At 39.4% G+C, this 26275-nt stretch overlaps 1 protein-coding gene across 2 annotated transcripts in view; it reads right to left on the bottom strand.

The window, feature by feature from the left end:
* The window catches only part of NLRC4 (NLR family CARD domain containing 4), a 46381-nt gene extending 20480 nt beyond the window's left edge, over positions 1 to 25901 (bottom strand). Inside the window, exons 1-7 of one of the 2 annotated variants that reach the window (XM_058551485.1) lie at positions 25681 to 25901; positions 25288 to 25344; positions 14552 to 14678; positions 12245 to 12505; positions 9421 to 11415; positions 3562 to 3654; positions 1466 to 1636 (exon numbers count right to left, since the gene is read on the bottom strand). In XM_058551485.1, coding sequence (XP_058407468.1) covers positions 1466 to 1636; positions 3562 to 3654; positions 9421 to 11415; positions 12245 to 12505; position 14552 — 2521 coding nt within the window. In that variant the 5' untranslated portion in view covers positions 14553 to 14678; positions 25288 to 25344; positions 25681 to 25901. The remainder of the gene's footprint in view (positions 1 to 1465; positions 1637 to 3561; positions 3655 to 9420; positions 11416 to 12244; positions 12506 to 14551; positions 14679 to 25287; positions 25345 to 25680) is intronic. The other variant, XM_058551484.1, reaches the window with a different exon arrangement.
* Positions 25902 to 26275: the final 374 nt, after the last annotated feature.

Here is a 26275-nt window from a genome sequence, read left to right as displayed (position 1 = left end):
CATACAGCAACTGGAAGGATGTGCAGCTATGACATACAACTATCCACTGGGGCTTTGGGGGGAAAATAAATAAATAAATAAATAAAATCTTAAAAAAAAAAAAAAAAGACTGATGAGAAAAATCTCCTTTAAAAAAATTAGTCAAGTTTTTCATGAATATATACTCACTATAATATTAGTTATTATTATTTTTAATCAATCATATGAACACTTTTCTTAGAGTAAAATATCTTCTGGGGTTTGGTGCTTTAAAATAAAAAAAACCTGTGGAACTCCTCTTAAAAAAGGTATGGTTACTATTGTTAGTTCTAAATCTGTCTCTTCCCAATGGCAAATAGAGAAGTGAAGGTTAGTTCTAAATCTGTCTCTTCCCAATGGCAAATAGAGAAGTGAAGGAGTGTGTTCATCATTCTCATTCTCCTAGTGTTTGTCTAGCCTTTTCTTTTTTTTTTAAACATTTTATTTATTTATTTATTTTCCCCCCAAAGCCCTAGTGGATAGCTGTATGTCATAGCTGGGCATCCTTCTAGTTGCTGTATCTGGGACGCGGCATCAGCATGGCCAGAGAAGCAGCGTGTTGGTGCGCGCCCGGGATCCGAACCCGGGCCGCCAGCAGCAGAGCGTGAGCACTTAACCGCTAAGCCACGGGGCCGGCCCTGTCTAGCCTTTTCTAATCATGGATTTCTCTAGCTTTTGGTTACCTTAGCGTACAAATGGTTTCCTTAGTAATCTTTACAGACTCCCAGCAGTTTTATATTTTGTTTTTGAAAGGGCTAGACCATCTTTTTTCCCAAAATCTAAATTTAAAAAACATCTGAATTGAACATATCCAGTTCATTCAGAAATATGCAAAAGTTTCTCCATACTTGGCATGCACACCCTTTGGAAACTCAAAGGACTCAACTCTTATATTAATGCACATTAACTCCATCTTAACACGGCAATGGGTAAGAATTGGAAGGCCTGAGAACATTTAAGGAAATCCTTCTCTCTGCTTCTCAATCATTTATTTATCCATTCATCCAAATATTTATTAGGCAGTTATTATCTAACAGGACAAGTGTCAGGTGTCAAGTGTCACCTATTTCTTTTCTTTTTTTTATTAAAGTAACATTGGTTTATAACATTATATAAATTTCAGATGTACATCATTATATTTCGACTTCCATATAGACTACATTGTTGATCACCTATTTCTTATTTTCTTCCTCTTCACCTTCTCTTAAAATTATAACATCTTCAATTATTCTAAAATTCTCTCCTCTTATCTATCTATAATAAATTTTCATTCCAATTATGGAGAAAATCATTAAAAACAGGTGAGATATTACCTAGAAGTCTTTATTACCTTTTCCAATTTCTCTAAAAATTAAATTTCCATTTGAGAGACTTGGCATGCATTAGTATAAAAGTATCACGTGTTCTCTTACACTGTTCTCATTCAGTTAATGCAGGCAACAGTTACCTAGGGTTTTCACAGCATTTGCTGACAGGCAGCAGGAGACTAATTGGATTTCCTTAAGGTCACAGGGTTCGGCTGACAGAGACTTGACTATGTAATCCATTCCCTCCCCAATGGCAGACAAGTGGGTCAAACGAAGTAAACACATCTTCCTCAGGTTTGTCAGACCTTCAGCTACAAAAAGATGGGAAGGAAATGCATTAGGACACCAAGTTAATTTGATTTAACCGTGGATTAATGGACTGAAAAGACGGCAAAGAACAATTGCACAGAGAGCTTGCCATGCTCTCTCTGTAGAGACCTTGAGTTAAAAAAAAGCCAAAGAGAGTTGTTTTTCTTTCTACTATCACTTTCCAGTCTCCTGGACCACACAAAGGTCACTTATGTGGAGGTCATTCTCTTAATAGCATGAGAAAAACTATAGTAAATGTGTAGTATTTTAATGAGTATCGGCGTGTACCTTTACCATAACTTTTCTCATAGAATGAAGTTTTCTGAATGAGCACTCTCCCTTTTATCCCCTCAAAAATCTTAGGAGGGGTGTAGGCTGAATTTAGAGGGGCAGCCTGGGGACTTCAGTTCCTGGGTGTGCTTCTAGTATAACTGTTTCCAGCCTTGAAGAAGCCCTGCTTGTGACTGCAGGATGTGGGGCCTGCCTGATGCTTTACAATGAAGACCGCATCCCATGCAGCGTGTTTAACCAAGAGAAAGATCTATCTTATATCAATAGTACAATTGAAAACATTCTAAAACATCCCTCATTGTTAGGTCTAATGCTGATGTGGAGTTTAGGATTGATTAGGCATACTTTTGTATTGTTTAAATATTTCCTTATCTTTATGGTACTTTAACCTATAGAAAGGGAATATACTGTTTTAATAATACCTACCTTGCAGAGCTTTGGGAAGGTTGCAGTGTATGTAAAGTATTTATTATGGTGCCTGGCACATAGTAAGCAAATATTAATTGTTGTTATGGGAGTACCCGTAGCTTAAAGGTTGTGAACACGAGCTTCAGTCTTTCTGATTCCTGGATCCCGTACTTAATAACTGTGTAAACTTGGGCAAGTTATTCAACCTTTTAATTATGGCTTTAGGGATAGTTATACCTATGTACTAGGACTATTATGAGGATTCAATGAGAGGAAGTATGTAAAAGTGCCTAGAATAGTGTCTAACCTATTGCACAGTAACTCTTTAATAAATAGTAAATTTACACTGGTTTATTCAAGCCCAGACTTTGATTCCTTAATAGTAGAACCAGACTGTCTCAGATAGGTATTTTTGAACCCTTTCTACCAATTGGTGAGACTTTGGGCAAGTCAACAAACTGTTCTAGGTTCCAGCAGCAGTAAAATGAGAGAGTTAAATTAGATGCTCTCAGGCTCCTTCCAGCTCTGATAGTCTGTGTAACTCATAGGCATTCGATAACTGTTTATTGCACACTCAATTAATTTGATTATTCTCATGTAAGCTATATAATAAAAAAAAGGTCAGCCATGTTTTAATTATAGGATAGCATTGTCTTTAGGCAGGAAGCAGAAGGGAAAGAATAAAGCTGAGGAGCATTTAACTGAGAGCTCAAACAGGGGAAAACAAAAGCCAAAAAAAAAAAAAAAAAAAGCAGGGACATTGGGAGGTGGGGAGATAGCTTCGACAGGAAGCTTGTCCTGGAGGACCTGGCTCCCTGTGATAAGCCATGTGTTGTGCTTGTGTTCCTGTAATTTTCTAGATCCACATTCATTCTTGTGTTCCGTTCCATTTGTGAAGTTGTATTTAATTACGAAACCACGTTATCAAGTTTTTCATTGTTTCTATGCTTTAAATACAAACATAGTCAATCAGCCAGGGAGATAAAAAAAGTATCATGGCTTCTGTCTGCAAAAGGATTACAATCTAGTGGTGTACAATTGACATAAAATGGTGCTGAAGGATTGGAATGGGAGTGGAGAAAAATGTCTAGGAAAACCAGCATAGTCACAAGTGCATAAAGACATCTTTGCCTTGCATAGATACAGCCAGTGTCAAAGAGTCTTAAGTTAACTGTTCTTATTGTTATATTTGTATTAATAAAAATGTTAGAGAAAACAAAAATCTGACCTAGATGTATAGCATCTTCCTCATTCATCTTAATGTTATCCAGTATGAGCTTCATAAGGTTCTTCAAATTACCTAAGCTGTCAGTCAGACCACCTGCCAAAAGAAAAGAGATTAAACTGTGTTCAGTTGTCGTTTACTAGATTTCTATTACCAATCAAAAGATTTTAGTTGTCACCACAGGCAAGAAATGCTCATGAAATTGATACAAAAATGTATTTTTTGGTCAGAGATGGGCATCTTCCTTAGCTAAAAGCATGTTCTCCAAATATAATGGAATTAGACTAGAAAATGTTAACAGAAAGATAACAGGGAAATCTCCAAACACTTGGAAATTAAACAAATTTCTAAATAAGCATAGATCAAATAGGAAGTCTCAAGTAAAATTAGACAATATTTTGAAAAATACAGAAATAAAAATAAAACATATCAAAATCTGCAGCTAACACAGTGCTTAGAGGGAGTTTATAGCATTGAATGCTTATATTAGAAATGAGGAAAAGTCTCAAATCTATAACCTAAGCTTACTATTTAAGAAACTAAAGAAAGAAGAGTAGGGGCCGGCCCCGTGGCTTAGCGGTTAAGTGCGTGTGCTCCGCTACTGGTGGCCTAGGTTTGGATCCTGGGCGTGCACCAACACACCGCTTGTCCAGCCATACTGAGGCCGCGTCCCACACACAGCAACTAGAAGGATGTGCAACTGTGACATACAACTATCTACTTGGGCTTTGGGGAGGAAAAAGGAAAAAAAAGGAGGAGGATTGGCAATAGATGTTAGCTCAGGGCAGGTCTTCCTCAGCAAAAAGAGGAGGATTGGCATGGATGTTAGCTTAGGGCTGATCTTCCTCACAAAAAAAAAAAAAAAAAGAAGAGTAAAATAAACCCAATGTAAGAGGAAGGAAGAAAATAATGAAGATAAAGGCAGAAATCAATAAAAAAAATTGTAAACAGATAAGCAATAGGAAAAATCAATTTTAAAAAAGCTGTATCTTTGAAAAGACTGATAAAATTCATAAATTTCTAGCAAGACTGATGAAGAAAAAAAAGAGGAAAAACAAACTACCAATGTCAGAAATGAAAGAGAAGATATCACTACAGAAACTACGGATGATATAAGGTTAAAGAATAATATGAACAAATCTACACACATAAATTTGACAACATAGAAAAAATTGCCCAATTCCTTGAAAGCCACAAACTACTAAAGCTCACCCAACATGACATAAATAAGTAACCTGAATAGTCCTGTATAACTATTAAGGAAATTGAATTTGTAGTTTAAAATTTTCCAAAAAGGAAATCTGCAGACACAGATAATTTAACTTGCAAATTCTAGCAAATATTCAAAGAAGAAATAGCATCAATTCTACACAATCACTTCCAGAAAATAGAAGTAGTGGGAACACTTCCCAACTCATTTTGTGAAGCTACAATTAACCAATATGAAACCTAGACCAAGAGAATAAAACAAATGAAAACTTCAGACCAATATCACTCATGCCCATAGAAGCAAAAATCCTCAATAAAATATTATCAAGGAATCCAGCCATATATAAAAAGAATATTATACTATAACCAAGTGTACTTCATACAGGGAATGCAGGCTTGTTTTGATATTTGGAAATCAATCCATGTAATTCACGACATTACAAGTCTAAAGAAAAAAAACTACATAGCTGTATAAATTGATGCAGAAAAAACATTTGATACAATCCAACATCCATTCGTGATAAAAATTCTCAGCAGCCTAGGAATAGAAGGAAACTTCCTCAACCTGATAAAACGTATCTACAAAAAAACTATAAACATCATACTTAATGGTGCAAGTCTGAATGCTTTCTCCCTAAGATCAGGAACAAGGGAGGATGTTCACTTTCACCTCTCCTATTCAACATTGTACTGCAAGTCGTAATTAGTGCAATAAGGTAAGAAAATGAAGGAAAAGGAATATAAATTGGGAAGAGAGAAATAGACTATTTTTTTGGAGGTGACATAAAGGGAGTTTAGCAAAGGTGCAGAGCACAAGATCAACACACCAAAATCAATTGCATTTCTATATAGTAGCAATAAATAATTGGCAACCAATTTTTTTAAAAAATACCATTTACAACAGCTCCAAAAGAATTACAAAGTTACATATAAATCTAATAAAACATTAACTGGATCAACATGATGAAAACTACAAAATGGTGGGGCCAGCCCGGTGGCGCAGCGGTTAGGTGCGTGCTCTCTGCTGCGATGGCCTGGGATTTGCAGGTTTGGATCCCAGGCATGCACAGATGCAACGCTTTTCAAGCCATGCTGTGGTGGCGTCCCATATAAAGTAGAGGAAGATGGGCATGGATATTAGCCCAGGACCAGTCTTTCTCAGCAAAAAAAAGGAAGATTGGCATTGGATGTCAGCTCATGGCTGGTCTTCCTCACACACACACACAAAAACTACAAAATGGTGATAAAAGAAATCAAAGAATATCTAAATAAATGGAAAGAGAAACGATGCTCATGGATTGAAAGATTCAACGTGATAAAAATGTCAATTCTCCCTAAATTGGTCTATAGATTTAATGTAATTCCAACCAAGATCCCAGAAGTTTTTGATAATATAAACAATGTGAATCTAAAACTTATATGGAAAGACAAAGAAACTAGAACATAAAAAAAATTTGAAAAAGAAGAGTAAAGTTGAAGACATAATACTAATCAATTTTATGACTTACCATAAAGTTACAGTTACTAAGACAACGTGGTATTGGCAAGGGATAGGCAAGGGTATTGGCAAATGATAGATCAATAGGAAAATAGAGTCCAGAAATACACTCATACAATTTTAGCCAAATGATTTTTTGACAAAGCTACAAAGGCAATTCGAAAATGAAAGAGTAGCCATTTCAATAAATAGAACAACTGGATATCCATATGCAAGAAAAATTGACTTTAATCTAAAGTTCACATCTTATACAAATGCTAATTCAAAATGGATCATATATCTAAATGTAAAACATTAAAAAGAAAAAAATAGGAAAAAATCTTCATGACATGAAGTTAGGCAAAAAGTTCTTAGACATGACACCAAAAGCATGGTTTATAAAAGAAAAAATGAACTGCAACAAAATTTAAAACTTTTGTTCTATGAAAGACACTGTTAAGAGTATGAAAAGACTAATTACAGATTGGGAGAAAATATTTTCAAATAACTTATCTGAAGGCCTTGTATCCAGAATATATAAAGAACACTCAAAACTCAACATTGAGAAAACAAATAACCCAATTAAAAATGAGTAAAAATGTGAACAGACAATTCACCAAAGAGGATATATAGTTAGCAAACAGATACATGTAAAGTTTTCAGGCTGGCCCCATGGCTTAGTGGTTAAGTTTAGTGCTCTCTGCTTCAGTGGCCCAGGTTTGGTTCCCAGGCATGGACCTATACCACTAGTTGGTGGCCATGCTGTGGCAGCAACCCACATACAAAGTAAAGGAAGATTGGCACAGATATTAGCTCAGGGTGAAGCTTCCTCCAGCAAAAAAAAAAAAAAGAGGAAGATTGGCAACAGATGTTAGCTCAGGGTGAATATTCCTCCAGCCAACAAGAAAAAAGAAAAGTTTGCAACTTTTATCAGCCAACTATGATGAGATAACACTACACACAGAGTTCTGGTTGCTCTACATCCTCGTCAGCACTTGGTATTGTCTTTTTTTTTTCTTATTGCAGAATGACAAAAATAGAAAAACACAAAGAATACTAAGCACTAGTGAGAATACAGAGCAACCAAAATTCTCATATATTACTATTGGAAATGTAAAATGGTACAAACTGGAAAATAGCTTGGAAGTTTCTTAAAAAGTTAAACAAGCACTTGTCATATGGCTCAGCAATCCCACTCCTAGGTATTTACTCAAGTGGACTGAAAACTTATTTTCACACAAAAACCTGTGTAAGAATGTTTATAGTAGCTCTACTCATAGTTGCCCAAACTAGAAATAACCTACATGTCTTTCAATGGTGTTTAGATAAACTGTGGTACATCCATACAGTGGAATACTATTCAGCAATAAAAAAGGATGAACTAGGAGGATTCTGAGGGCAAAAATAGAAAACAATCTTGGGTATACATGACAGGGATCTGGATTTTAGCTATAAGAGAGAATAAGCACTGATTTCAAACTCAAATGTCAGAAAGGACCAGGGAGGGGCCGGCCCGGTGGCGCAAGCGGTTAAGTGCGCGTGCTCCGCTGCGGCGGCCCGGGGTTCGCTGGTTCGGATCCCGGCGCACACCGACGCACTGCTTGGCAAGCCATGCTGTGGCGGCGTCCCATATAAAGTGGAGGAAGATGGGCACAGATGTTAGCCCAGGGCCGTCTTCCTCAGCAAAAAAAAAAAAAAAAAAGAGGAGGATTGGCGGATGTTAGCACAGGGCTGATCTCCTCACCAAAAAAAAAAAAAAAAAAAAAAAAAGGACCAGGGAGATAATGCGATTATAAGGCATAGAACGGGTGGGCTCTGCGCTCAACTGGAGATCACGTGTCTTGTCCAAAGGTCATAGGAGCAGATCATGAAGCTCTAGCCAATTGTTACCAAGTGAGGATGTGGACCCGCAGTTGCCAAATCTGCAGTTTTCAAGAGAAATGAGAAACCTGTATTTTCACACGATATCTTCCAATTTCAAAGCTGGCAACTCTTTCAGGGAGAAGAGTCATGGCTAGGGAATGGGGAAGGGAAGGAGACTTTTCACTGTGGATTGTTTCATAATTTGGACCACGTGAATATATGACTCAAAAAATAAATTAGATTCAAAAAATTAAGAACAAAATATTGGCAAACATTAAAAAGAAAACTTCTGAACAGTATGTGGGCCAAATTCAGCACATAGGTGTCCAGTTTGCAAGATCAGCACAAAGGAATAGACATCAAGAGGAGATGGTGAGCTTCCTGACGTAGAAGGTAGTCTAATAAAGGATGGGTGACTATCCAGAATCTTCTAGAAGGGATTCGTGCATTGAGTAGGAGGTCGCAAAGATTATCTGTGCAAAAGATTCTAGATTCTTAACATGATAGAAAATTTCCTCTACAGGGTGACAAGTGAGAGAGAGCGGAATGGGGAATCGCTTGTGGATGAAAATTAATCCCAGATTACAGTCAAGTAGAGCAAGGCTCCTGCAGCCCATAGCTTCACACCACATAGTAGCTTCTGCTCCTGGCGACACGGCTGTCTACACAGGTAAGGCAGACACTCACCTTTAGTGTTATTTTGAATTTGGGAAAAACTCCCCTTAACCCAGAAAGATCGCCCCAGCATGTCTGTTGTCTGAAGCCTTAAACTTCTTCGTGCTAGACAAAATCTGTTCCCCACATCTTCTTTCAAAATGAACGATACTTGGGGTGGAAATGGGGCTGGGTATGTTCTGCAATTTCCTAGATGAGAATCTAGTTACACAGGTAGCAACTAGCTCCTGTGGGTGATTAGTTTACAGGCTGGATTTCCTCCAAGACTTGAAGGGGGAGGGCTGCCATTTGGCAGGGAAGCAATGGGTGTTGGGTGGAAACGGAGATGCTAACAAGGGGGAGGGTTTGCTGACGACAAGCTTAACCTGCTATACACACACACAAACACACTTTACCATACAAATTCTGTAGCTACTCAATCAGACTATATAGCTTCAGCTCTGGGAATCCTCCCTAGGATGGATCTGACAGCCTTCCCCCAACAAGGACCTCTCTTCCCAGCCCTCCCACCTCCCTTCCAAGTCCTGACACCTGGCAGAAACTAATAGAAAATTTAAAGCAAAACTATATGATATCTAATATTTCCACAGTACCCAACCAGGCTTGATTATAGCTTAAACTGCTGATGTTTACAATACCTGGCATCCGTTGAGTCTGTAGGTCATGAATACTCAAGGTTTTCAGGTTTGTCACAGATGTGATGTGCTGCTCGTCTTCTTTGGTGAGGGGATTGGCTTCCAACATGAGGGATTGAATGTTCTTACAGGTGCTGAGGATCGAACTGAGACTTCCAGCCACGCCAGCACATCTCTTAATGTACAATCTGAGGCTTGTAGCAGAGCTGAATATCTTTCCCAGATATTTGATATCTTGCTTATTCAACTTGCTGAAATCCCGGAGTGTGACCTCTAGAGTCTTGAATTCCTGTTTCCAGTTGAACAACAAAGACACAGCCCTGCTGGGAATGTAGGTGCCTGAGGACTCTTCCACGTGGGTCCTGCTTGCGTCTTCTGTGGTCTTGCCCCGTGAAGCTGTAGCTCCCCCATAGAAGTCCAGTTTAATGAAGTCCAGAGCACTTGCACAATTAGGCAAGTGTTCAAAGAAGTCAAATAAGTAATCAGGAATGTTCTCTGAGTTGATATATAAGCTTTTACCACGAAAGAAGTCTTCAAATTCTTTGCTCAGGGCTGATTCGAATCTACTCTCATGGAATAAATTAATGCCACACTCTGTAAAGGAATTGATGTTTATGGCTTTCAGAGTTTCTTGCACAGTGGAGTTTTTCACATTTTGCATAGATTCCTGCCTCCAGAGAGGCCTCTTGGTGATGGAAAGCCCATGGAGGCTGCCGTGTTGATGCACTGCTGCAAGGTGCTTCAGAACAGTCCTGGTGGCTTTGGCAGATGATCCACACGTGTACAGGAGCAGGTTGCTATACTTGGATGTAATGTCTGAAATGAAAGCCATTTTTTGCAAATGACCATTCCCCTTGGTCACCTCCTCTGGCTCTTGAGAAGTCAATAAACTGCTGAGTCTGCGTCCTGCTACATACTCTTGGAATGATTTATGAAAGAATTTATACTGTGGCTTGAACCGTTGAGCTGTGTATTTGCAGAGGAGTCCAGCTGTCAGTAGGACATCCTCGTTCATGCTGGACATGTCCTCCGGTTTGAAATCAAACCTATGGGAGAACACACCCTCCAGAGCTAGGTCTCCACAGTGGTCCAGGCTGCGAGTGAAGTCACTTGCAGTCACCCCTTTACATTTGTGCTTATTTTTCTGTATCAGCAGTTTATAGAAGGTCTTGAACAGCTTTGTTTGTGTATGAGAGTGGAATTCACTTTCCCCCATTTGGATTGCACAAGTTATGACCACAAAGAGAGGGGTCTTCATCAGATTCCTCAAGGACCTGGATTTCTGAATTTGGAGCGACAAGCCTTCAGCGAGCTCCTTTATCAGCACTTCCTGGATGAGAGTTTGGGCACTGTCCTCCGTCATATCCCCCACCTCGGCAATCAGGGCACCAAACTGCCTGATGTGCCTCAGACACTCTGTGGTGGTCGTGACGATGACCATATTCTTGAAGTGGTGGTTTTCCTTTATCAGAGCTTCAATTTCTGGGCATTCCTGGGCCTTGAATTCATTGTAGCCATCAAGGAGAAAAAGAACCCTCTGCCGTAGCTTCAGCAGCATGGCCATGAAAGTCCGCTTCTTGATTGTGTCAGGTATATCCAGGAGCTGATCACATAGGGTTTCAAAGAGTCCACCTTGGGCCCTGCTCAGACGGAGAAAGAAGACTAATTTGAACTTGGTCAGAGCCCTGCACTTTCCAGAGGCCCAGAGCATGGCGATTCGCTGTAGCAGAGTGGACTTCCCTTTGCCTGATTCCCCTTCGATGATGCAGGGGTTCTGAAGAGTGTCCAGCAGACCACTCAGGGTCAACTGCTCGACACGGTGATGATGTTGGTCCTTCCTCCATAGAACAGGTTCTGTGAAGGTGCTTTTCAAATTAAAAATAATGTCTATATCTTCACCCAAGGGATAGAAGTTCAGAAAAGATGGGGTATGGTAGAAATCTTTCAAATCCTGAGCCAAATCATCTAAGTCATCTTCTGATATCTGATGAAGAAGACCTGTTAGAGAAGAGGTGAGGTTAAAGAGGACCCAGTTCTGTGTCTCCCCAGAACCTAGAGTTCAGCAGGTTGAAGGGTGAGTAATGCTGAGAATCTTCCTTTGGTAACTTGACCTTCCCCAGTTCTGAGCTGGCACAAAGGGTTCCAAATATTTACTCCTGCCTTTCCCTGTCACCTTTTACCCCTTCTTCCTCTTTTGCCTTTTGTTTCCTCCTTTCCACCACCAAATCTATAGCAGCTGATTGGAAATGGGAAGAGCCTGTGTTTGGGATAAGGAAAGTACATGAGAATGGTGGGGATATGGCTGAGAATGATGGTTAGGGGTAACTTTCACCAGATCAAGCCTTAACCTTGATTAAAATCTGTCATGAAATAATTTACTAATTTAAAGGAATAAAAACTAAATTAATATTTCATGAAATGCAGAATCATCCTCCTTTAGACAGTCAGGCTCTCTTTACCACAGTGCTTGGATCGTAGAGCAGGTAGTCAACTGGGCCACGCACTCGCAGATAGTCCTCATCAGAGGAAGGGATGTTGAGAACCACTACTGCCTTGACTTCCTAAGTGCCTTCATTGTCCAATTTGATTTTGAAAAGAGACTATAATAAATCATTTATTCCCGGACCCTGGAGTTACTTATTTGGCTTCACCATCAAGTGATCTAATGGGAGTTTTTTTTTGACAGTGTCTGAGCTTTTCCTTAGCATGACCAAAGCTCACTACCAATGATATGAAGAGAGAGGAGAGCAGAGGCTCTATCATGGGGATTATGGATCTTCATGGTTTATTCTGTTTGTAGAACAGATACAAGGAAATTGATACTTACTTTGTCCATTCAAGTCTTGAAACAGAGGATAGTTCCACTTTTCAAGAGATTTAAGAAAGAGGTTACAGGCTTCTGAACCCTTCTTCAAAATCATGTGAATGATCCGTCTTGCAGCATCCTGCTCAACCTTCTCGCAGCAGATGATGTTTATTTCTTCGTAATTCACAACATTCCATACATATAGCTCATCCACAACTTGCTTTATAACCGTCATTCCCATCCTTTGAATGAGGGCTTGACTATTCTCCTTTATGAAATTCACTGAGGAGATGGAGAAAAATATACATATTTATTTATTTATAAATAAAAATAAATTGTGCATATCAGCATCATGTTGCCAGAGCATTAGGAGCACGCATTTTTTTCCTTTGGATCCATCTTGAGTTATGGAGATACCAAATGATTAAATTCCAGGCCCTCAAGAAAAGCTCTGCAAAGCCCCTCATCCCTAATCCCAGAGTCCTTGGTAAGCAAGATGGTTTTTCTTTGGTAATGAAGTAAGACGAGCCATCTCATCCCCTAGTATAAAAGGGTCCCCATTGAGGTCGTGGTGTTAAGACTGTGGGCTTTAGAGTAATGAGACTGGCTTAGGATCTCTCAGTTGCTTCTAGCTGTGTAACCTTGGCAAATTGCCAAACCTCTTTGAGCCTATTTCAGTGCTGTGCTGCAAAATGTTGAACACACTGGCTCTCTGTGGGTAAAGGCCCTAATTCGTAGCATTTACCAATCTCCATGTTATAAGTATTGCCACCATGGCCAATTTCAAGCTAACAACATATGACTACTGGCTAGCAAAAATCATGAAAAATCAACAATCAGGTCTCACAAAACAGTAAGAGGCAGCTCCAGTATGCCACTGGTTGCTTATCTGTACAATGGGATTGAGAACAGTATTTAACTTATGAAGTTGTTATGAGAATTCATGTATAGTATCTCATACGAAGTAATAGTTCAATACATGTTAGCTACTATTTTTAACCATTACTCTGCTGTCACCACTAAAAGGAGTAGCCCCTTTTATTGCCCATAGAATTTGGTCTTTTCTGAAGAGTATGACTGCAAAACAGTTATTTGTATCCTGTGTAAGCTCTCACCTCTCATCGTCCCTGGGGAGGCTGTGTCATTTCTGTGTCTGGCTCTCCAAGATCTAACTCTCAAATAGAGACCACACTGTACTCAGGCAGTCTGTGACAGCTCCGGGAAATGTCTCCCTGGTTTTTCACTCTCAGATGCTGTCTGTACTAGTTTTCTTGCTGGGCTAGGCTGCTGCTGGTTTTCAAATCTTTCTTGACTCATCTAAGTAGATGTGCTCCTCCCAAAGGCCCCAAGGCCTCTCTGGTCTGAAAGGCACCATCAGGCACTCCGACCCCCAGGATCCCACCCCAGCTTCCCTTTCTCTCTGTCACAGATCTCTACTACTAACCTCAGCTGGAATGTTACCACATCCTCGTCGACATGCCTTATCAGCGAGTCTCATCTCTCTCCCTCTGGGATCTCATCTGTTCTCTTGGCTTCTACATCCTCCCTGTGGACATGACCTCTAAGTCTGGATCTAGTCACAGTCTTCATTTTACAGTTGAAGAAATGTTGCCTCAGAAAGTCCTAGAGACCTCCGCAAGGTCATAAAACTAGCCTTTTTGAGGCTACATTTCTTCAGCTGTAAAATTAAGACACTGATACTTTAACTATTTAAAAGACTCACTTTGTCTAGACCAGCGCTGTACAGTAGAATTTTCTGAGATGATGAACATGTTCTGTATTTGCACTGTCTGATAGAGTAGCTATTAGCCACATGTGGCTATTGAGCACTTGAAATGTAGCTAGTGTGACTGTGCAACTGAATTTTAAATTTTATTTAATTTTTATTTATTTAAATCCACATTTAAATAGACACATGTGGCTAGTGGCTATTACGTTGGATGATACAGATCTACACCCAGTCATCAAAGTGTTACATTTTGGTTGCCACTTAGATCTACATACACCATGTTTCTTCACAATGATCTTGACAGGTATAGCTTTCTGCTGTGTGGCTGGAAGGATATGGCTGAAGAGGTGATGGCAGGGGACCAATATTTTTAAATATACACCTAGTCACTCTTTGTGTAATTCTATCCTATTTTTGGTTCTGCCTTTTATCATGGGCTGCTGTGTTAGTAACTGAATTCTCAAAACCACAGAAGAATATTATTGGGAATTCCACATATAACTGGTGAGGGTAAGGCATGAATTGATTTTCTATTCAATATCATCAGTATTTGGTAGCACACTATATAATCAGGCAGATTTTATTTCTAGTACACTTACTTGTTCTGAATAAAAGCTTTCCACTTTTCTATACCTCAGTAGATGATATTATTTCCAAGTGGACAGGTCAAAGATGATCCCAATATTGTCCTCTTCTTTCTATAAAACTGCTCCTCATTCTGTAAAACTAACACAAGAGAACCAGAAACTGTCAGGTAGCAACCATTGTCGCTTTTGTACTTATTCTTTTTTTTTCCCACACCAAATGAGACAATATACTTAATGTTTGACATCCGTTTTTTTTTCATTTAGTATATTTTTTGAGACCTTTCTATAACAGTTAAGTATTAAACTGCCTCATTTCTAAAATCAACCTCATTGAGGTGTAATCTACATGCAATAAAATGCAAAGAGTCTTTCACAAACATATACACCTAAGTCAGTAATACCCCAGTCAAGATTTAGAATATTTCCATCACTCCCGAAAGTTCCCTTGTGCCCCTTTACAATCCATCCCTCCTATTCCCCACCAAAGCAACCACTGATCTGATTCCTTTAACTATAAATTAGTTTTACCTGTTCTAGAAATTCATATAAATGAAAAAACATAGTACGTATGCTTGTGTCTGGCTCCTTTTACTTACCATCACGTTTTTGAGATTCACCTTATTGTTTGCATATATTGGTAGTTCAGTCCTTTTTTTTGGCTGAGCAGTATTCCATTGTATGAACAGATTAGTTTACTTATCAATTCTCCTATCAATGGACATTTGGTTTATTTCCAGTTTTTGACTTTTATGAATCAAGCTACTATGAACATTCATGTACAAGTAGCTTTTTGGACATACGTTTTCATTTCTCTTGGGTAAATACCTAGAAGTGGAATTTCTAGGTCATGTGGTAAGTGTATGTTAATTTTGTAGGAGGTGCCAAACTGTTTTTCAAACCATTTTCAAAGTGGTTGTATCATTTTACATGCCCACCAGCATGTAACACCAATGGTTCCAGCTGTTCCAAATCCTTACCAGCACTTGCCATTATCCATCTTTTTAATTTTAGCCATTCTAATGAGTAGGTAGTGGTGTCTCATTATGTAGTTTTAATTTTCTTTTCTTTTCTTTTTCGCTGAGGAAGATTGGCCCTGAGCTAACATCCATGTCCATCCTCCTCTATTTTATATGTGGGACACCGCCACAGCATGGATTGATGAGCAATGCGTAGGTCTGTGCCCAGTATCCGAACTTGAGAACCCCGGCCACCAAAGCGGAGTGCACGAACTTAACCACTACGCCACTGGGCCAGCCCCAGTTTTAATTTTCTCGATGACTAATGATGTTGAGCATCTTTACATGTACTTTTTTGTTCATTCATACATCTTTTGTGAAGTATCTGTACAAATCTTTTGCCCATTTTACAAAGTGGTTTGTCTTTTTATCATTGACTTTTAAGAGTTCTTCACAGATTCCAGATACAAGGTTTTGTCAAATATATGTATTGTGAATATTCTCTTCCAATCTTCATTGTTTTGATTGTACCCATGATTTAATTTACAGAGGTAACTGAGTGACAAAATGGAAAAGTCAATGCCAATGGGAGAAGTTTTATTACTTACAATTCCCAAGAGAAGGAGGACGTGCCATGCCACACAGGGCCACACAGGGACGTACCAGAGTTGATCAGGAGGCAGAAGGAGCAAAGGAAAAAGCTTATCCCAGAGCCTCTCACAGTTTTCACAGGAAAGAACGGGTGAGGCAGGGTAGGCAAGTTTGAGCAAGTTTAGGATTGGATAGTTTGAATAATTTCAGCAGACTCTGGGCTCTAAGGGTAGCCCTGGAGTAATTTAGGGCAGGGGACATATTGGCTTGGGTGCGAGAGTTAGTTAAGTTGATGGTTGGGGATATGGTTTTTGGATTGTTTGGTTTGCATTTGAAAGGCACAGTCACAGGCAAGTTTTTTTGCTGTCCCTAGGAAATTGCTAGCCCTGGTCGGGGCAGTCTCTCCCAGCCAGCAAAGCTCCCAGGATAGCAAAGCATCATAAAATATAGAAAATAAAAAACATGATTAATACAATGGTTTGCCTTTCATTCTCTTACATCTTTTGAAGAGCAAAACATTTTCATTTTTATGAAGTCCAACTACTAATTTTTTCTTCTTTGACTTATGCTATTTGTGTTCTAGCTACAAAATCATTGTTATCCTGAGCCACAAAGATTTTCACGTAAGTTTTCTTCTAGAGGTTTTATAATTTTAGCTTTTACATTTAGGTCATTGATCCATTTTGAGATAATTTTGGTTTATGAGGTGAGATAAAGAGTTGGGGTTCATTTTTTTACCATAGGGATATCCAGTTTTTTCCAGCATTATTGGTTGAAAAGAATATCCTTTACCCGTTGAATTTGTGAAGCTATTTCTTGACTCTATTCTGTTCTGTTGATTTATATGTCTGTCCTTATGCCAATATCACGCAGTCTTGATTATTATATCCTTAAAATAAGTCTTGAAATCAGGTAGTGTAAATCTTTCAATTTTGTTCTTTTTTAGAATCATTTGAATTTCTATATAAATTTTAAAATTAGTTTATTGATTTCTATTTTTTGTGTGTGTGTGAGGAAGATTAGCCCTGAGCTAACAAGCTTTGCCAATCCCCCTCTTTTTACTGAGAAAGACTGGCCCCAGGCTAACACCCGTGCCCATCTTCCTCTGCTTTATATGGGATGCCACTACAGCATGGCTCGACAAGCGGTGCGTCAGTCCATGCCCAGGATCCAAACCTGTGAAACCGAGGCTGCTGAAGAGGAGCGCGTGAACTTAACTGCTACGCCACCCAGCTGGCCCCTGATCTCTGTTTTTGAAAGAAGGCTTTTTGACTTCTGGTCTCTGGTCTGGCATTTAAGGCAGTTGTTACTCCAACCTAACATCAAGTAAAAAGCTGAATAAACTGAAAGATCAAGAATTCTTTTTAGATATACCAGAGAATTGAAGTCACAGGGAAAATTGCTGCCCTAAAATTGGAGAGACAGTCGGGTGGATACAGAGAATCACAACTTACTGGAGCAGAAACCCACTAGGAGCAGAAACTCATGAGCAGAAACCTCTGAGGAACCAGTATCCTGGTAGAAAACCCTAAACTGTGATTGACAAATTGCTAGAGGCTCAGTGTGGATAAGTCTGAGAGTTAAAAACTGCAGAAGGGGCCAATCTTAGGCAGAACCCCAGGCTTCTATGAGTTTTACCTCCAGGAGCCCTGCCAGGTCCTCATAGTGAAGATCAGAGTGGTAAGGAATTTTCAAACATTGAGGTGTGTGGGGTAGCTATTCTGGTTTAAACTTGATTTGGCCTGAACTAAAAGAGTCTGACTTATGACCTACATTGTACATCTGCTTTAACCACTAAAGTACATCAAACACACATTGTACATCTGCTTTAAACATTAAAGTAAAGAATGCATTAGACATTTATCTCAAAGTAAAAGAATGCACTCTTTGAAGATAAGGATGCATACTTCCTTTCCTACGGTGCCAGTATCAGTAATGCCAGTATCAGTACTCCTGAAGATAAGTGTCCTTTCCCGGACATCAGGGTGATGTTGACCTGCTAATCTGCAACTAAATATCTCTTTGAAACTTTGATGACTATGTATCCTCTAAAAAAGGTTTAAAAAAAAATCTTTATCTTTGTTCTAAAAAGATATAAAACTGTACTGAAAACCATGCTTCTCTGGAACACTTTCTTCCTTTGTGGAGACTGCCTTCCCAGATTATAGTCCTCAGCCTGGCTCAAGTAAAATTCACCTTATCTCTCTTATCTGTAGAATGGTTATTGGTTATTTTCATAACAGAGAACAATCCTCTCGTGCTTCCAGCAAGGGGAGTGGAAAAGTAGCCGTTTTGAAATATACTCAGAGCATTCTATTCTTAACAAGGACTGCTTTCAAGAGAAATTTTACCAGAGCCTCACCTACTCGGATTTTATGAGAGCCCAACGGACCTGGGGACAAGGAAATACCCAGCTTCAGCCTCCTCCTTCAGCTTTACATACAGGGGATTTTTAATTAATTTTACTATAGCGACATTTAAAAGTCACTACAATCAATTCCAAAGAAACAAAGGCATGGACAATATTTCAAGTTCTGGAATATAATGTGAAATAGAATATGGATTTCTGCTAAACTTATCCTTATAACTATTTTTTTATCTGTTGCCTCATTTGAAAGAAATATTTTGAAATTAAAATTTTTAAAAAGTGTTCTTCATCCAACTATGAGCAAAGATATATTGACAATTCTGGTAATACTTTTTATTGAACACAAATATGCAAGATGATCAGTTTTCTAAATTCATTGACAAAGTTGCAGAAGGTAAGGCGTGAAAAGGGATTTTATTATTTATCACTATGCTGGACCAATATGTAGCTATAAATTTTTCCTTTTTTTGTACTGCATTATTTACTCTACTTTATTTATTTATTTTTACTGCTATGATTGTATACATGTAGTTCAATAAGAGAAAATTGTCACTACAAAACAACAACAACAAATGAAAAACTAGACTGAGAAACAGCCAAAGAACTTAGGCATTTCTCCAAAGAAGATAAACAAATGGCAAATAAGCATATGAAAAGGTGTTCAACATCACTGAATCACAAGGGAAATGCAAATCAAAACCACAATGAGATATCACCTCAAACCCATTAGAATGACTACTATTAAAAACAAAACAAAGACAGAAAATAACAAGTATTGGTGAGGATGTGGAGAAATTGGAACCCTGTACACTCTTGGTAGGAATGTAAAACGGTGCAGCTATTATGGAAAACAGTATGGCAGTTCTTCAAAAAATTAAAAATAGAATTTCCATAAGATCCAACTATTCCACTTCTGAGTATATATCCAAAAAATTGAAAGTAAAGTCTCAAAGAGATATTTGTACAACCATATTTGTAGCAGCATTATTCATGAGAGCCACCTGGGTAAAAGCAACCCAAATGTTAATTGACAGATGAATGAATAAACAGAATGTGGTATATACATAAAATGGGATATTATTCAGCCTTAAAAAGGAAGTAAATCCTGTCACAAGCTACAAATATGGATGAAACTTGGGAACATTATGCTAAGTGAAATAAGCTAGTCACAAAAAGATGAATACTGTATGCTTCCACTTATAAGAAATATCTTGAGTAGTCAAATTCATAGAAACAAAAAGTAGAATGGTGGTTGTCAAGGGCTGTGGGGAGGGAAAAATGGGGAGTTGTTGCTTAATGGATACAGAGTGTCAACTTTGTAAGATGCAAAAGTTCTGGAGATTGATTGTACAACAATGTGAATATGCGTAACACTACTGAACTGTCCTCTTAAAAATGGTTAAGATGGTAAGTTTTATGTTACATATATTTTACCACAATTAAATATTAAAAAGGGGGGGGAGGGGCCAGCCTGGTGGCGCAGCGGTTAAGTGCGCACGCTCTGCTTCGGCGGCCCAGGGTTCGCAGGTTCGGATCCCAGGCGCGCACCTGATGCACCGCTTGTCAAGCCATGCTGTGGCGGCGTCCCATATAAAGTAGAGGGAGATGGGCACGGATGTTAGCCCAGGGCCAATCTTCCTCAGCAAAAAAGAGGAGGATTGGCATGGATGTTAGCTCAGGGCTAGTCTTCCTCACAAAAAAAAGAGAAGGGGCTGGCCAGTCGCGTGGTGGTTAAGTGCACGTGCTCTGCTTCAGCGGCCTGAGGTTCGCAGGTTTGGATCCCGGTGCTCACTGATTCACCGCTTGTCAGGCCATGCTGTGGCGGTGTCCCATATATAGTGGAGGAAGATGGGCATGGATCTTAGCCCAGGGCCAGTCTTCCTCAGCAAAAAAGAGGAGGATTGGAATCAGATGTTAGCTCAGGGCTGACCTGCCTCACCAAAGGAAAAAAAAAAAAAGAAAATTGTCACTGTCTGGGTTTCTTTCCTGGCCATTACTATCATTAATTTTTTATATGATTATTATTGAATATAATGTTGCATGAAGGAGGAGGATGTTCGAAATGATTTCCTTAACTGTCAAATATGCTAGGTACACCCAGCCAAGATACAAATAGTCATACTCTTAGGGTCAAACTTTTCATCACTGAACAAATAAGATCAAAATGGAACTTCATATTAGACGGCTAATGGATAGGGCACCAAAGAACTGGGCCCCAGCGCATCTGTGTGAGGAGGCAGAGGATCTGAGGCTTTCAGAGATGACAGAAGCAAGAAAAGCTATCAAAGGAAGAAAGAGTGTCTTCTAGGGCAGTTTTTCAAACTGGCAACTCATTAGCAGGCCATGATATCAGTTCAAGTGGGTTACAATTAGTGTATTTTTAAAAATGAAATAGAATTAAAAATGAAATCAGAATGTATTGTATTTTTTCATGAAAGTTTTGTTCCAATTATTTATGTATCCTGGCACTGGGTAGTGATGTTAAGATGTATTTCTCATTGTGAGTTGAGGTCAATAAAAGTTTGAAGGTCAGTGTTCTAGGAGAACTCCTGCAGAGGGATATTTAATTCTGCCTGGAAGAGGTGACTTTTGAGTAGTTCTTGAAGGAAACCAAAGTTCACCAGGCAGTAAAGGGCAAAGGCTATTTCTAGGCAGAGGAAGTGGTATAGGGAAAGAGCCATGGGGGAAACAGCCTGAAAACGAAGACTGGGCAGCACATGAGTGTGAGCAAGGGCCTATTTTGATGTCAGGATTGAGTTCAAATTCCTGCTCTACGACTGACAGGCTGGGAGTCCTTGATCAAGGAATAGTGACTGGCACACAGAAAGGACTCAGTAAGTGGCAGCAACTATAGTTTCTTTCCTCCCTTTCTACCCCGTCAACAAGGGGTGGGTTTGAAAGGAATCAGACCTCCACTGACTTGGTCAGAGTTGAAGTGAGAACAGAAAAAAGAGGAAGAAGATAGAGGAAGGAGCCAAGAAGTTCCTTATAGTCACACGTAAACAGACTAAATTAGTCCCAGAGTTGACCATCCAGTCACTTTGTCTGCTAAAATAGTTAATTAAAATTGCTGTCTGGATCATCAGGCAGGAATCTCAGCTGATGTTGAAGATGTTAAAAATTCACATTCAGTCTGGATACTGAAAGTATTCTTCCTTCCCACAGAGAGAAAGTCTGTGACCAGATCAGGTAACCAAGTCAGTGACAATTGACTAGTTATTAATTGCTCTCGAGAATAAAATCAACCCATACTCTGAAGGTCAGATAGGCCACTCTCAGTTACCCACTGGCATAAAAAACAGGGCTATGACCAGTTTGCTCCCCTGGGTGGTGGCTATGGCTCCCAACACTTCCCACCCCAAGCAAGCTGTCCAGTAAATAATTGAATTGCGTGGAAGAAGTCCTTTTCCTATATTTGTGCTTTGGAAAATAATATTTAGAACTAATTGTAAAAATGGACATTTTCTTCCAAATGGTTACATGAGCTCCTTTGAGAACTGAAGTTCCTCAGGACCCATATAACCCACATCTACGGAGTCATTCCCAAAACATATGGATGAAATGAGAGAAAAGTTATTTATAATAGTAGCAGAGAGGCAGCACACAGAAGGGGAAAATGTGTGTGAGCTTTGGCATTGCAGTCCTGAATTCAAATCCTCACTCTGCAGTTTATTAGATGGGTACCCCTACCTTACTGAGTCTTGCTTTCTTTATCTGAAACACTGACATGAATAAAACTCATTGCTTAGGACCGTTGTGAAGATTAAATGGGAAAGCAGTTGGAACAGAGATAGTCAGTGGGTATTATCTGTCTTCCTTTCTAGTAAAAAGGCTCTCGAATAGAATGTTCTTAGTTCTCCAATAGACTCCAGCAATCTCACACATGATTATTATTAACATTAGTGTTATGGGCTGAATTGCATTCCTTCAAAATCCATATGTTGATGTCGTAACCCCCAGTACCTCAGAATGTGACTGTATTTGAAGACAGGCCTTTAAAGATGCACAGATGGCACCTGGCTCACAATGTTTCACTTAGAATTTTTTGACTTTACGATGGTGTGAAAGCGATATGCCTTCAGTAGAAAACATACTTTGAATTTTGATCTTTTCCCTGGCTAGTGATATGCTATATGGACTCTCTCATGATGCTGGGCAGTGGCAGGGAGCCACAGCTCCCCGTCAGCCATGCGATCACGAGGGTAAACTGACACACTTACAAGCATCCTATACCCACACAACCGTTCTATTCTCCACTTTCAGTACAGTATTCAATAAATTACATGAGATAGTCAACACTTTACTGTAAAATAGGCTTTGTGTTAGATGATTTTGTCCAACTGCAGACTAATGGAAGTGTTCTGAGCACGTTTAAGGTAGGCTAAGCTAAGCTATGATGTTTGGTAGGTTAGGTGTACTAAATGAATTTTTGACTTAGGATATTTTCAACTTACAGTGGGTTTATCAGGATGTAACCCCCATCGTAAGTCAAGGAAGATCTGTAATTAAGTTAAACTGAGGCCATTAGGGTGGGCCTTAATCCGACCAGACTGGTGTCCTTATAAGAAGAGGAGATTTTGGCACACAAAGAGAGACCCCAGGGATGCATGCCCAGAGGAGAGACCACGTGAGGACACAGGGAGAAAGAGACCATCTGCAAGCCAAGGAGTGCAGCCTCAGAAGAAATCAGACCTGTAGACACTTTGATCTTGGACTTCTAGTCTCTAGAACTGTGAGAAGATAACTTCCTGTTGTTTAAGCCACCCAGTCTGTGGTATTTTGTTATGGTAGCCCAGGCAGACTAATACAATTAGTATTACAGAAGTGTCCTGAACTGTTAAGAGAACAGTAATAGGAGACTGGGTTCTATCCTAGTTCTGTAGGCAAATTAGCTGCGTGACCTGAAGCAAGTCATTTAACTTCTCTCCACCACATTTCCCACCTCTCTAAACCAGGGTTGTAAGTATTCACTGCAATAAAGTATGTAAAGATCCTATCAATAGTAGGTGTCCTGTAAACAGTAGTTTCCTTTACTTCTCTGCCCAGATATCAGGTTTCTCATCAGTAATTCAGGGGAATGGATGGACTGAGTAGTCCGCCTGATACCGGCTCAACACAAGGTTGACATGAGGGAAGACATATCGTAGAAAAGAAACCATATTGTAACTTTGAATGACCTCTGACTAACTCTGTGGATTTTCTGGCCCCTCCCAGCTGCTATAAGTTCATAACTTTGTTCTTTTGAGTTCCTTAGAGATGTGATGACCCCCCTGGGGCAGAGAATCTATGCTGACAGCCATCATCAAAGACAACTGAAAGATCAGGTATAGGGCGTTGCTCCAGTCTCTGATACATATCAAGTAAAACAAAAGACAGTCAAGAACTAAGACAAGATGGATGCCCCCACCCTGAGACCAGATGCCTTTTCCACCCAGAGACCAGCCCTCTATATAACTGGCCTGTAGTCTTTGTTCTGCGAGATGGTTCTTTGAGACATTAGTCAGCCATCTTCCCCCTTGCTATCAAGGTGTAATAAACTGCCCTTTCTCTGCCACCATCTTGCCTCTTGACAACTGGCTTTTGTCTTGCTGCTAGCTGATTGTGCCCTTTGTGCAGTAACACCCCCAGGTCTTTTCAGGTCTGATCTTCTTCAACTCTAACAATACTCTTAGGAACTAGAGTAGGTTTCATTTCTATAAGGCCAAAAAGTATTTTCAAAGTCCTTCCCCTCACTTTGTCTCACAGTAAACACAGATTCATCCCTCTGACTTAATGAGCATTTAAACATCAATTCCAAGGAACTGATAAAACCCCAGCAGATCAGACTAACCACCCCTAAAAGTTTCCCTGCAGACAAATCCAGCCAGCCATGTAAAACCACAATCTTCAGAGTTAAGGCTTTTATACCCACCTGACAAAACGTTTAAATGAATGTAAATCCAAATTTTAATATTTGGTTGCAAAACCCACTTAAAAATCCCATTCTCTTTCCCCGTGGTACCTGGTTGAACAATCCAGTTGCTCTCTTCTTGCTGGATCAAAAGACACTCTTGAAATAAAGTTTCTTTTTATTTGCTTTCCATTTCACAGTGAAGCCTAGCTGTTCCTGAAGATGTGGCAGGGGATTGTAAGAAAAGGTCTTTTTTTTTTTTAAAGCATAATGAGAATTGTTTGGACACAAGTACTACCAGTTCAGAAAGAGAAGATTAGTGTAAGTAGAAGTAGCCAGGAAAAGAAGTGAAACCAGCTTAAAGATGCAAGAGCTGGAAATTCACATCAGGAAAGAAATTACTAATTTGTTTCCTGCTGACAAGAGATTTTCACATTTTGAAGTATACAGGGTAACTATTCGGGTTCAGAACTGATTTGGCTTGAACTAAAGAAGCCTGACTTATGGCCTATCAAACACACATTATAGGGGATGGCCCAGTGGCGTAGTAGTGGTTAAGTTCACACACTCTGGTTTGGCAGCCTGGGTTCACAGGTTTGGATCCCAGGTGTGGACCTATGCACTGCTCATCAAGCTGTGCTGCGGCAGGTGTCCCACATACAAAGTAAAGGAAGATGGGCACGGATGTTAGGCCAGGGCCAATCTTCCTCAGCAAAAAGAGGAGGATTAGCAACAGATGTTAGCTCAGGACTAATCTTCCTCGCCAAAAAAAAAAGGCCAGAAAACATACATTGTACATCTGCTTTAACCATTAAAAGTAAAGAATGCACTCCTTTAAGATAAGAATACATAATTCCCTCCCTACACCCTATTGGTAACATCCGTATTAGTCCTTTTCTCCAATATCAGAGTCATGTTGCTCTGCTAATTTGCAGCTAAATACCTCTTTGAAACTTTGACAAAAACGAATCCTTGGTGTGTTTAATGTATGTTCTTTGCTCTAAAAAAAAAGATAAGACTGTACTGAAAACCATGCTTCTCTTGAACGCTTTCTTCCTTTCTGGAAAAGGCCTTCCCCAGTTATAATCCTCACTCTGGCTCAAGCAAAACTCACCTTATTTCTCTTATTTATAGAATGGTTATTGGTTATTTTGCATCGACACTGTTTATTCACAACATATGAATCCTATTGCTTTTGGTTTATTTATTCTATAGCTTAAAATGAAACAAAGTATTTTGAACATTTAATACATATTAATTTTTATGATTAACAGAGAGAGAGAGAGAAATGAAATGAGCCAGCTTATATTGCTACTGCAGTCAAAGTCATGCTTACCATCTGTACCTTGGATCCCAGGACACTTCTAGCAAATGTGTACACTCAGTCACCAGGGTCCTGGGCGAGGTTAACACAGAGCAAATGGATCATCACTATCAGTCCACTCCACTGACGAGGCACTGAAGACAAATAGCCATGGGCTCCCACTGACACACACACATTCAAACCTTGTGGTCACAACTCCAGGAAGTCAGTTTACTCTCAGCTCTGAGAATTGAGAAATCTTCTGACACTTCCCTTAAGAATGACATTCTTGCATACTCTTTCCCTTATCTTTGCACAAACTACCACAAACTTTTAACGTTACCTAACTTCCTTCAAAAAGAGCATTGTGACATTAACCTATTTTACATAGAGGGATATCTAAGTTTTCCCCTAAATAAATTTCTACATTTTGGGTTTTCTATGGGAGTAACAACAATGTTTCCCAACTTGTAAGGCAGGCTTCTCTGAAGTGAGCTCAAGGGCTGTGCTATCAGCTGGATTTTTAAAATTTTAATGAAACCTATGTGTAAATGTACATTCACAGGAAAAAAAACTGTAAAGATAGGAACCAAAATATTAACAGTGCTTGTATCTAGGGGGGTAAGAT

This window comes from Diceros bicornis, chromosome 12 (assembly GCF_020826845.1).
Source record: "Diceros bicornis minor isolate mBicDic1 chromosome 12, mDicBic1.mat.cur, whole genome shotgun sequence".
Lineage (NCBI taxonomy): Eukaryota > Metazoa > Chordata > Mammalia > Perissodactyla > Rhinocerotidae > Diceros > Diceros bicornis.
The sequence above is the reverse complement of the archived record's forward strand: the minus strand, read 5'-3'. Positions and strand labels throughout refer to the sequence as shown.